Source organism: Culex pipiens, chromosome 1 (genome assembly GCF_016801865.2).
Source record: "Culex pipiens pallens isolate TS chromosome 1, TS_CPP_V2, whole genome shotgun sequence".
NCBI lineage: Eukaryota > Metazoa > Arthropoda > Insecta > Diptera > Culicidae > Culex > Culex pipiens.
In genome coordinates, this window is record NC_068937.1 from 86,879,637 (window position 1) to 86,891,798 (window position 12,162).

General features: G+C 39.4%; 1 protein-coding gene across 1 annotated transcript in view; it reads left to right on the top strand.

Annotated features, from left to right (window-relative positions):
- LOC120422133 (uncharacterized) overlaps positions 1 to 12,162 on the top strand; it is a 464,835-nt gene that overhangs the window by 223,941 nt on the left and 228,732 nt on the right. Inside the window, exons 3-4 of the mRNA XM_039585507.2 lie at positions 3,433 to 3,571; positions 3,986 to 4,055. Coding sequence (XP_039441441.1) covers positions 3,433 to 3,571; positions 3,986 to 4,055 — 209 coding nt within the window. The remainder of the gene's footprint in view (positions 1 to 3,432; positions 3,572 to 3,985; positions 4,056 to 12,162) is intronic.

The window sequence follows — 12,162 nt, forward strand, 5'->3', positions numbered from 1 at the left end:
TAGTTGGAAGCAATTTTATATCTTAAGCGCTTTGAAATCGTTAGCGCAAGTGAAAAGATATTGATGGCGACTTTCGTTAAGCAGTTAACCTCTGATCTTGCGTGTGGATGTGTGTGTGTGTGTGTGTGTGTTGTCCAATCCAATACCCGCTAACCGGTAGCGAAATTATGGGAAAGTATAATTTGTATCAGGTTGTGTATATGCCGCCGAATGCTGATACAGCTTAGGGCTTTTGTTAATTTGATTTGGTTAACCACGGTGGATTTTCTTGAAATAATTCGAACTGTCAAAAATCCACCAAAGCATCTACCGGTGGATACTTTTCTACCACAGATTTTTGTGCGATCAATGTGGTAGGGGAAAGTGGGGCAAGTGTAACAAGCTAAGGAAATGCTCGTTATAACCCAGTAAAAAGTTAAAAAAATCTGTCGGATTTTATTATAATCATCTTATTATAGGTCTTGACTAAGACTTTGTTAGAACAAGTTTTTAAAAAATTCTGTTTTTTAATGTAAAAAATTGATTTTAAAATTTTTGATTTTCCGTACGTTCTACTTAACTAGTGGGGAAAGACGAACAACCCGTTGGGGCAAGGTGAACAATGCATGAAAAAACATATTAATTTGATAACAATTGAACTGTTATCACTTAGATACATCAGATTAGAATGTATTTGAAAAGTTTCTCCCATTTTTAGATTAAAAAATAATATTTATCTAAAAAATTTATTGATTTTACGAAAAAAAAAATTACTTAGATGATAAATAGTAAATTTTCATAATATCACTATATTTTGTATGGACTTTTTTTTTAACAATTGTTTATCAGTTTTTAAGTACTTTCATGTATTTATTTCCCAATAAAATATGTTGTTGCAGCAATTCGTAATTTTTTCCATACTAAAAATCCATATGGTACACTTGCCCCACCTAAACAAGATTTTTTAAAAGCTCTCTACAAAAATAACCAAAAGTTAAATCATACTTTATAATAGGTGCAAATCATTGGTAGGGACACAACTGATCTAGGAAAAATAGCATTTTGATAAAATGAGCCTTAAAACAAACCCTAAGCCTTATTTTGTACCATCCAATTTTATAAGAAAACAAAGGTTTTGAAAAAAACTTCATTTAATCTTATGCCCCTTGGCGTTTACGCCGTTTTGGCGGTTATGTGGTAGTAGAATCAGCCAATTGCATTGCTAGCAACAATTCCTCATACCGGAAATAATCAAAATTGTAAAAATTACGGCCGTACGGGTGATTGTTCCTCTTGCCCCATATGGTCGTCTTGCCCCACCTTCCCCTAGATGCTTTGGTGGATTTTTGACAGTTCGAATTATTTCAAGAAAATCCACCGCGGTTAACCAAATCAAATTAACAAAAGCCCTCTTATCTCAGTCCCGGGTATTAGGTGGTGACAGCCCTCGCGCTGCTTCCAACGACCCATTTCAGAATGACAGAGCTCCTTGCGGTCCAATTCCGAGGTTGCTGGGCATTGTTCGGCCCCGCCTAAACATAGAAGCAAGCATCTGAAGGAAACTCGATCTATATTTAGACTTCCAATCCCGTCAGGCAAATCAGGGATCAGCGCGTATTTAATATGAGAAGATAACATGTTTCAACACTACGGATCAATTCTGGAGCAACATTTGAAAGGGGCGGTACGACATTGCTCTTACGGCCTTTCGTCCCATTTAAACGCGTGTAATGAAAGGCCGTAAGAGCAATGTCGTACCGCCCCTTTCAAATGTTGCTCTGGAATTCACTGCTAGAGTGTAAACCAATCCACCAATCCAAAGGTGTGAGTTCGAATCCCACCTGATTTCATTTGAGTTTTTATTCATATTCAAATTCCTGATTCCAAATTTCAAAACTACCGACCGGGTTTAGATCCCTGAACCTTCTGCTTGGGAGACAGAAGCCGTAACCATTAAGCCACGGAGCTGGTTATCTTGCGTGTGGATGTGTGTGCCACCAAAATGACGAGAAATGGTCTCGCAAAATCGTAATTATGATCAAATGTGCATTAAATTTGATCTTTTTGGCCAGTAAATGGCATAAATTTGCGTGCTTACTCGAGGCGGTGCTGTTTCTGGTAAGTTTATAGCCTAAATAGTATTTTTGGAGCTTTAATCGAGCATCAAACTCTCCATATGACGAAGATTGGTGTTTGATTAGAAAGGGTATATTTCCCCTATTAGCAGAAAAAATCATCTCAAACACTTTGTGGTTAAACTCACAACTTATAAGTCGTGGTATTTTTCCAACAATTTTACTCCTACCCTCGCCTCAACGGTTGCCCAGAGTGTTATAATGGGCTGGCAAATGACAATCACCAGCTCATTCAACGCACGATTGTCACTTCGCAGCTCTCCAGCAGGCTAATTATAGCTACCCTAACTTGTCATTCTGAATGGTGACTAGGGCGTGTTATCCTTGTGGTCTTCTGGGGTCACACATGGAATACGTAACTTTTTATTCGGATTGTTTTATTCAATGATCCCTTTTTTATTGTGAAGTGAATTTCGCACTCATGGCAAAAAAGAAAACGCTTGTTATGAACAACCCCCTCGAGCACGACACCAATCGGCGAGAAGGTGCTTGTTCGACCGAGATTCCTCCCATAACCCATCCCCACCATCAGCTCAGCTCTTGTCCCGGAGCGTTGGCTGCACAGTGAAAAAATCATGGTAATATTTCATCTGGGAAGGGGTACATCTTTTATGTCAGAAAAAAAATGTGTTATTTTACCACTAATCTGATGTAATGTATCTTTTCCAGTCTAAATTGAGGTAAAATTACATCATAAAAGAGGTAATATTCAACCAGCCAAAATTAAACCTTCCAATTTTACACAATGTTTTACTGTGTGGTCGACGGAACAAAACGACATCTATGTCGCGGCCGTTGACGCAGTTTAGCTGGATGCGGGTTCTACAAACCGGTGGCAAAATCAAAAACACGCGAAAAGATAAAAAGCGTTGAGTGAATTATGAAACATGCTGCGATGATAATTAAAAGTTTTACGTTTTGCGTTGAACGTGAGCTACATTTAGCAGGAGCTAGTAATGATTTTTTTCTGGCTCTTGTTGGAAGGCTGATTTTGTGGAGGAAGGTTGGGTTTGCTAGAGTTTTTTTGTTATTATAATTCTCAGGAGTGATAATGACCGATTGCCTTGTTAAGGCTCCAAACCTTAAAACATCCAAAGAAATTTAAACGTTCTCTCACACTGCCAAAGAAGTACTTTAATCTTTTCTGCTTACTAATTCAACTCACCCCAACCCACCCTATCATCTAGACTCCACTGGACGCACAGAACGAGAGAAGACCGACCGTCCAGACCTTTTCCCGGGCGGCCTAAAACGAGAATTTATTAAATTTCTAATTAACTGATACCTTTTTTTCTGCTCTCTTGCTTGCGTTTTTCAGCTATGACGTCCGAGGGAGACAGTACACGAAAGCCCTCTACTGGTCGGAATCGGCGGCGTTCGGTCCGCGGGCCTACTTCGTGACGGTGTCGAAACCGGCGGCACTCACGGTGGACAACATCCAGCTGGACGACGAAGGGGTAAGTCCCGGGGTCCATCCTGTTTTGTCACAGATAATGTGCATGTGCGTATAGGACAGTACGTGATACTGTCGGTCCACGCAGTGAAATCGAACTATGAGATTGATTCTATGACTGAGACGAAAGAGGGCTTCTAATTAGGATTTCAATACAAACAAATCCGCGTTTCAATAACTAGCTGATTTGCATGCTGTGAGTTCGAGAAGTTCCGTCAAATTGATTTAATGAAAATTCTCAATTATTTCATTTTTAATTTTAATTCTAAAATCAATCAATCAGTCAAATCAACGCACTAAAGTAATTAGTACTGCCTGTCTATTGATGTTACGATCAATGGTAGTTTCAACCTTAATTGCTTCCAGTGATTTTATTACAAACAGTTAATTACACAGAATATCTATTTTTTTTCTCCAGGTCTACCGCTGTCGGGTGGATTTTCAGAATTCACCAACGAGAAACCACCGGATAAATCTCACCGTGACAGGTAAGTCCCCTCGCGCCAGAGCAGATTCGATTTTATGATAAGACTTTCCACCGTGCAAAGATACCTGGGCGGGCTCCAATCGGGCAAAGTTACGAAACAAAAGACCGTTTAAAATCGCCCGAAGTAATCATCCAATTGACGTTACAAGATAATTACGGAATGTTCTAAAGCCCATAATTAAAACACATTCACGGCGAACATGAAAGGAAAATGTTTGAAAAAGATTTTCCCCTCATTAAAAAAGTTGCGCTCTTTAATCCTAATGGCTGGTGGAGCCTCGGTGCTTAAAAACGTCGAACGGGGTTTGGTTCTCGATGGAACAAAGCCACGACATCACACCAGGTTTGCCGCTTTTTCAATCCCGCGCATTCGCGTTCGTTGAGGAAATTTAGCAATAATTTTTCAAAGTGTCGTAATCTCCAATAAATAATAGCAGGTCATTTGGTTAAAAAAATTGCATTTGTTTTTATTTTATAGATTTTTTAAAATAAATTACGCCTTATTAAAACAATAATGTTGAATTGTTCAAAGATAAACGATGGCGCTCGGTGGGTGGGAAGAGACTTGCTAGGCAGGCAGCAATTTTCCCGAAAGATTTTATAACTTTTTATCTAATGAGCGCTGTTTTGTTGGTTGTACCTTGGGAGACCATCATCGGGAAACGGCTTCACGGTTCCCCACTCAGTCATCTCTCCCTTCCCGGAGCAGATCCCGATCCCAATCGCGAATGCCGCGGCAGGCAAGTCACACGCAAATAAAAGCTTTGCAATTTACGTTTAATCGCCCGGTGAAAAACTTCTTGATTATCTCCGGGAATATTAAATGTTTTCTGCTCGATGTAACCCAATCTCCTTTCAGTGCGTTTAGCAAAAACATCCGGGTGGTGAAAGCGGGGGTGGGAATATTGCAGAGTGATGATCGAACTTCCAAGCTCCATCTCCTAGAATTTCACAGCGTTTGAAAACTTCAAACAGTTAGTGCTTCAAAGTCGTTCAAAGTGGTTACGTGTCAAAATCCAAGAATTTTTCAACTTTTCGTTATACAATATTATTTAATTGCAAAATACATTTGAGCCCTTAAACAAACATTTTTAAATTGATTAGTGCATTTTATTGGTTTGTATTTTTATTTATTTTAACGACTACCTGGAACCAAAACAAATCAGCATCAGGTCCTATTCTTAGCAATGCACCCACAAAAAATGCCCTCTCTTGAATCGAACAATGGAAGCACTTTCCGCCAAAATGATGCATAAATCTTGCAACGATGTTGAAGTCTAAAATTGCTCATCCATCATCATTCCACTGGAAAAGATTACCTCAACCGGAAACACGAGTTTTGGCTTCCGGAATGCTTTCACCCCACTCACGCTAAATGCATTCATGGGAGATTCTGAACACAGAAAAGAAAAAAAACCGCAGTGCCACATTCCTAGCAGCACAATAATGAGATTGGTTTTGGCCAAGTAGAGCAAAGAGCCCACTTTCCGTTGAAAATTCCAGCCAAGACCGAACCCACCAAAGAAGGCATTTCCTTCTCGCCCAAGCCGTGGCCAACTACGATAGGGTTGAAGTTTTCCATCGGCCACCGTGGCCTGCTTTGAAGGGTGAGAGCGGATAAAAAATTAACATTGTTATGAGGCAACCGTCCCCACCAAGCTACCACCTGGTCCGCATGCTTTCTTCCCCTCGATTTTGAGGTATGGGTCAGTTAGGTCTGGGCCGACTCCTTCTTAAAAGTCACAGGAAAATGCCGAAAACTCATTTTTAACCAGGTTGTGGTTTACATACAATTTTTATTGCTGCTTTATTTTCCGCACCTTTTCTGCTGCACCAAATTTAGGCGATGCTTTCTTTTACGTCTTCCTCCATACACACCTCGAGTTGAAGTTAGGGTGGATCAGGGGTTTGAATTAAACATTTCTTATGGCTTATTATAAATTATAGTTTTTGATTATCGTCCATATGAGTTTGTTTATTTAACAACTTTACAAATATTATGTTGAGGCTTCTACAAATCATTTTATAATATGTCAAGGCTTTTTTATACTATAGAACGATACCATTACCATTTAAATTGTAAAAAAATGCTTATAGGCACTACACTACAAAAATTGCTGCATACTTATTTTCACATAATTTAGAGGAAATGTTAGTAAAAAAAACACAGCCCTGAAAAAAAAAATTTTTTTTAAACGTTTTGCCAATGTGACTTTGCCAGTCACATAAAACAAGTCACACTTCTTACCTTAGAATTTTCTTAAATTTTAAGATTCTCTTCTTTCCAATGCTTTTTAAAGATTTAAAATTGGTTGAAAAATGGATTTTTGGTGAATTTTTAGATCGAAACCCGTCTAGAGGCGGATTTGGGTTGTAGAGGGTTAAGTTTTTTAAACCAGAAAAAAAATGTTACAATGAATTTTGAAAAAAAAAATATGTCGTTGTTTTTTTGCTTATTTAACACTCCTCCGTCCAAGCCTCCGAAACCGTTGCTTCGCTAATTTCAACTCGCTCGCATTTGGCCCCATTTCAACCAATCTTGATCATTCTTGCAGCATTCGAACCGGTAGGATTTCAAGATTCATCTGAAACAAGAACGAACTTGATCCGACTAACCTGCTAGTCACACCGACTAAATTCGTCGAAGCAACTCTTTTTAGGCGCTCGTTTTAGGGAACACGTCATGGCCAAATCAACAAGAAAGCATTAAAATTTGAAATCAACCATTCAAATTTAACTAATTTGGGGTCGCTGAACACGAATATGACACTTAGAATATTCCAAAGTATTCAGAAATCCAGAAATCCAAGATGGCGGCCAATATGGCACCTGTAGTATATTGGGAACATATATTTGAGGGTGTAATAGTGATTCAACCACTCAAATCTAACTAATTTGAGGTCGCTGAACAAGAATATGACACATAGAATACTCCAAAGTATTCAGAAATCCAGAAATCCAAGATGGCGGCTAATATGGCGCCTGTAGAATATTGGGAATATTTATTTGAGGGTGTAATAGCCATTCAACCACAAAAATCCAACTAATTTGGGGTCGCTGAACACGAATATGACACTTGGTATATTCCAAAGTGTTCAGAAATTCAGAAATCCCAGATGGCGGCCAATATGGCGCTTGTAGAATATTGGGAATATTTATTTGAGGGTGTAATAGCCATTCAACCACAAAAATCCAACTAATTTGGGGTCGCTGAAAACGAATATGACACTTGGTATATTCCAAAGTATTATGAAATTCAGAAATCCAAGATGGCGGCCAATATGGCGCCTGTAGAATATTGGGAATATTTATTTGAGGGTGTAATAGCCATTCAACCACTCAAATCTTACTAATTTGGGGTCGCTGAACACGAATATGACACTTGGTATATTCCAAAGTGTTCAGAAATTCAGAATTCCAAGATGGCGGGCAATATGGCGCCTGTAGTATATTGGGAATATCTATTTGAGGGTGTAATAGCCATTCAACCACTCAAATCCAACTAATTTGGGGTCGCTGAACACGAATATGACACTTGGTATATTCCAAAGTATTATGAAATTCAGAAATCCAAGATGGCGGCCAATATGGCGCTTGTAGAATATTGGGAATATTTATTTGAGGGTGTAATAGCCATTCAACCACTCAAATCCAACTAATTTGGAGTCGCTGAAAACGAATATGACACTTGGTATATTCCAAAGTATTATGAAATTCAGAAATCCAAGATGGCGGCCAATATGGCGCCTGTAGAATATTGGGAATATTTATTTGAGGGTGTAATAGCCATTCAACCATTCAAATCTAACTAATTTGGGGTCGCTGAACACGAATATAACACTTGGTATATTCCAAAGTATTATGAAATTCAGAAATCCAAGATGGAGGCCAATATGGCGCCTGTAGTATATTGGGAATATTTATTTGAGGGTGTAATAGCCATTCAACCACTCAAATCCAACTAATTTGGTGTCGCTGAACACGAATATGACACTAAGAAGATCCCAAAGTATTTAGAAATCCAGAAAAAATAATAAAAATTATTCCCAACATACTACAGGCGCCATTTTGGCAGCCATCTTAGATTTCTGGATTTCTGAATACTTTGGGATATTCCAAGTGTCATATTCGTGTTCAGTGACTTCAAATTATTTAGATTTAAGATGTTGAATTACTATTACAACCTCAAATCAATATTCCCAATATACTACAGGCGCCATATTGTTTTATGTTTTATGTTTTATGTTTTATATGAGGGAAAAGCCCGTTTGAGTGGAACGCCTACCGATGGGTCCTTCTCAAATAGGCACAAAACCTCTTACTTTTTTATTATCAACAGATTTTACAATCCAAATGACATAGAGGATATATACAATCAAACTTAAGCTAACAAACTAAACTAGCACAATGTAAAAAATAAATAAATAAATAAATAAATAAATAAATAAAGCTAACTAAAAATAAACCGGTCTAAACCTTTGTCAAAACACATATGTTTCCCTGAGAAAATTAAAAATATCGTGCTTCAGACGGGGACGAGACAAATGGAAATCGAAAAAGGGGTAACAACGTTCAAAAACCCTGCACATACTAGAAACAGGTTCATTGAAGGCATAATTTGTACGGGCTCCAGGTATAACGAGAAAAGAGTGTGAGCGAAGCACCCGGCGTCTAATGTTGACGTTCAGTTCACTCGTTAGAAAAGGACAGTTGATGTTTGATCGGAAAAGGTCAGCAACAAAAAAGGCTTTAGCAGCTTCTCTACGAACACTCAAAGGATCAAGGTGGAGCATAGAGCAACGAGTTTCGTAATTTGGACACTCACCAAGATGTCTTAAAGCAAATCTTGTAAATTTACGTTGGATCGCTTCGATTCGTCCAATGTCATTATGGTAATAAGGAGCCCACACAACTGAACCGTACTCTAGGGTGGAGCGAACTAAGGAAAGATAGAGAATTTTTAGGCAATTGACGTCGCGAAAATATTTGGTCATTCTAAAAATCATTCCTAGCTGTTTAGAAGCCTTCGAGCACAAATAGGAAATGTGGTTTTTAAAAGAAAGCTTCGAATCCAACAACACGCCTAAATCCTTGACAAAAGAGTCACGAGTAAGTGGGTTACCAAGAATTTTGTAACTGAAAAACGTTGGGCAGCGTTTACGGGTGAATGTAATTGTCGAACATTTAGAAGGATTGAGAACCATCTGATTCAAGCGGCACCAGTCAGCAAATAAATCAACCTGAGCTTGCAAATCTTCCATGTCAGTAGGCCTCTTAATTATAGCATACAATTTAAAATCGTCAGCGTAGCATAGTTTTGGACAGCGAAGCAGGAAATTGACATCATTGATATACAACAGGAAAAGAAACGGCCCTAAATGACTTCCCTGTGGAACACCCGAGGTAACAGAAAATGGTAAAGACAAGTTATCGGCTATTTTAACCAACATAGTTCTTCCGGTCAGGTAGGAGTTAACCCACGTAAGCAAAGAACCGTGTAGGCCAACACGGCGAAGTTTCGCAATTGCTATACGGTGGTTAATCTTGTCAAATGCCGCAGAAAGGTCAGTATAGATGGCGTCGACTTGATAGCCATCGCTAATCGCACGTTGGATCTTGGAAATGTAAGTGACAAGATTCGTATTGGTGGAACGTTTAGGGAAGAACCCGTGTTGGTCATCGGAGACGACGTGCGATAAGTTGTGGCGAAGAAACTCCAAAACAATCACTTCAAACAACTTGGAGACGGCACAGAGGGCGGCAATACCGCGATAGTTTTTAACGTCTTGCTTGCAACCCTTCTTAAACACTGGGAACACATATGACTCCTTCCAGTTATTGGGGAAAACTCCAAGAGAAAGTGATAAATTAAAGATTCGAAGGAGTGGCTCCGAGAGGCTATTTGCACACTTTTTGATAACGATAGCGGGAACTCCGTCAGGTCCGGGAGACGTGGAACTTTTTAATTTCGAACACGCTGCGTTAAAGTCCTCCCGAGAGACTTGAAGGTCGGAGCAGACAAGACCGGAATCAGGAACCGAGTCAGCTGCCGCAGCAACATCAGGGTCGCTTAGGTTGTTGTCAGCAAAAACGCTCGAAAATTGGACACGGAAGGCATCACAAATCTCAGATGAGGTTGAGACTTCCACCCCGTCACGGATCATAGTTGACGGAAGACCAGACTCCTTTCGTTGCTCGTTTACGAACTTCCAGAAGCCTTTAGGGTTTTGTTTGAGGCGGTTCTGAACACGAGATTGGTGAGCGAGGAACAGTGACTTATTCAACCGCCTGTAGTCGTTGCTGATCTGATTCAAATTTAAGCGATTGACACTAATAGGGCACTTGGAAAACTTTTTCAAGGCAGCTCTCTTGGAGGATTTCAGCTTTTTGAGGGCTGGGGTAGACCATTCGGGAGTGGCAGGAGGAATGTGGGTCTTTTTAGGAACAAATTGGTCGACTGCGTACAGAAGCACATGGGATAGCTTCAACGCTGCAGAGTGCACATCGCTGCTGGAGATGGTAGCGTCCCAGTTAATGGTGTTAAAAAAGATGTTCATGCGTTGGAAATCAGCATTCTTGTAGTCGTAGTAGGTTTTTGCATTGACATCGGAAAACTCAAGCGGCTGACAATCATCGATGCACAGGTGTAATGGGGGATGATGTCTGACTTCCTTGACGAGAGGTTCTGGGGCTCTGCAGATTTTGGACCTTCCCACGATATCGCTGCTGATGAGACATAGGTCGAGGATCGAGTTGTTCTCGTTTGTAACACCGTTAATTTGAAGAAGGTCTGCCATGTGTTAGCCTCCATCTTGGATTTCTGAATTTCATAATACTTTGGAATATACCAAGTGTCATATTCGTGTTCAGCGACCCCAAATTAGTTATATTTGAGTGGTTGAATGGCTATTACACCCTCAAATAAATATTCCCAAAATTCTACAGCCGCCATATTGGCCGCCATCTTGGATTTCTGAATTTCATAATACTTTGGAATATACCAAGTGTCATATTCATGTTCAGCGACCCCAAATAAGTAAGATTTGAGTGGTTGAATGGCTTTTACACTCTCAAATAAATATTCCCAAAATTCTACAGGCGCCATATTGGCTGCCATCTTGGATTTCTGGATTTCTGAATTTTTGGAATATTCTAAGTGTCATATTCGTGTTCAACGACCTCAAATTAGTTAGATTTGAGTGGTTGAATCACTATTACAACCTCAAATAAATATTCCCAATATACTACAGGCGCCATATTGGCCGCCATCTTGGATTTCTGAATTTCATAATACTTTGGAATATACCAAGTGTCATATTCGTGTTCAGCGACCCCAAATTAGTTAGATTTGAGTGGTTGAATCACTATTACAACCTCAAAAAAATATTCCCAATATACTACAGGCGCCATATTAGCCGCCATCTTGGATTTCTGGATTTCTGAATACTTTGGAGTATTCTATGTGTCATATTCTTGTTCAGCGACCTCAAATTAGTTAGATTTGAGTGGTTGAATCACTATTACACCCTCAAATATATGTTCCCAATATACTACAGGTGCCATATTGGCCGCCATCTTGGATTTCTGGATTTCTGAATACTTTGGAATATTCTAAGTGTCATATTCGTGTTCAGCGACCCCAAATTAGTTAAATTTGAATGGTTGATTTCAAATTTTAATGCTTTCTTGTTGATTTGGCCATGACGTGTTCCCTAAAACGAGCGCCTAAAAAGAGTTACTTCGACGAATTTAGTCGGTGTGACTAGCAGGTTAGTCGGATCAGGTTCGTTCTTGTTTTAGATAAATCTTGAAATCCTACCGGTTCGAATGCTGCAAGAACGATCAAGATTGGTTGAAATGGAGCCAAATGCGAGCGAGTTGAATTTAGAGAAGCAACTGTTTCGGAGGCTTGGTCGTCCGTGTAAGTGAAATATGCCTTGGACGGAGGAGTGTTAACTGACTTATTTTCCACCAACTCACACAGCTGTTCAAAAAATATAATGTTTAAGGGTGCACAGCAAAGAAAGAAATTGTTGTCTTATTATTCCAAAATTGTCAAACTTATAGACCCAATCCCGCAACAAAGAGATTGTAAAATTAGTCAAACT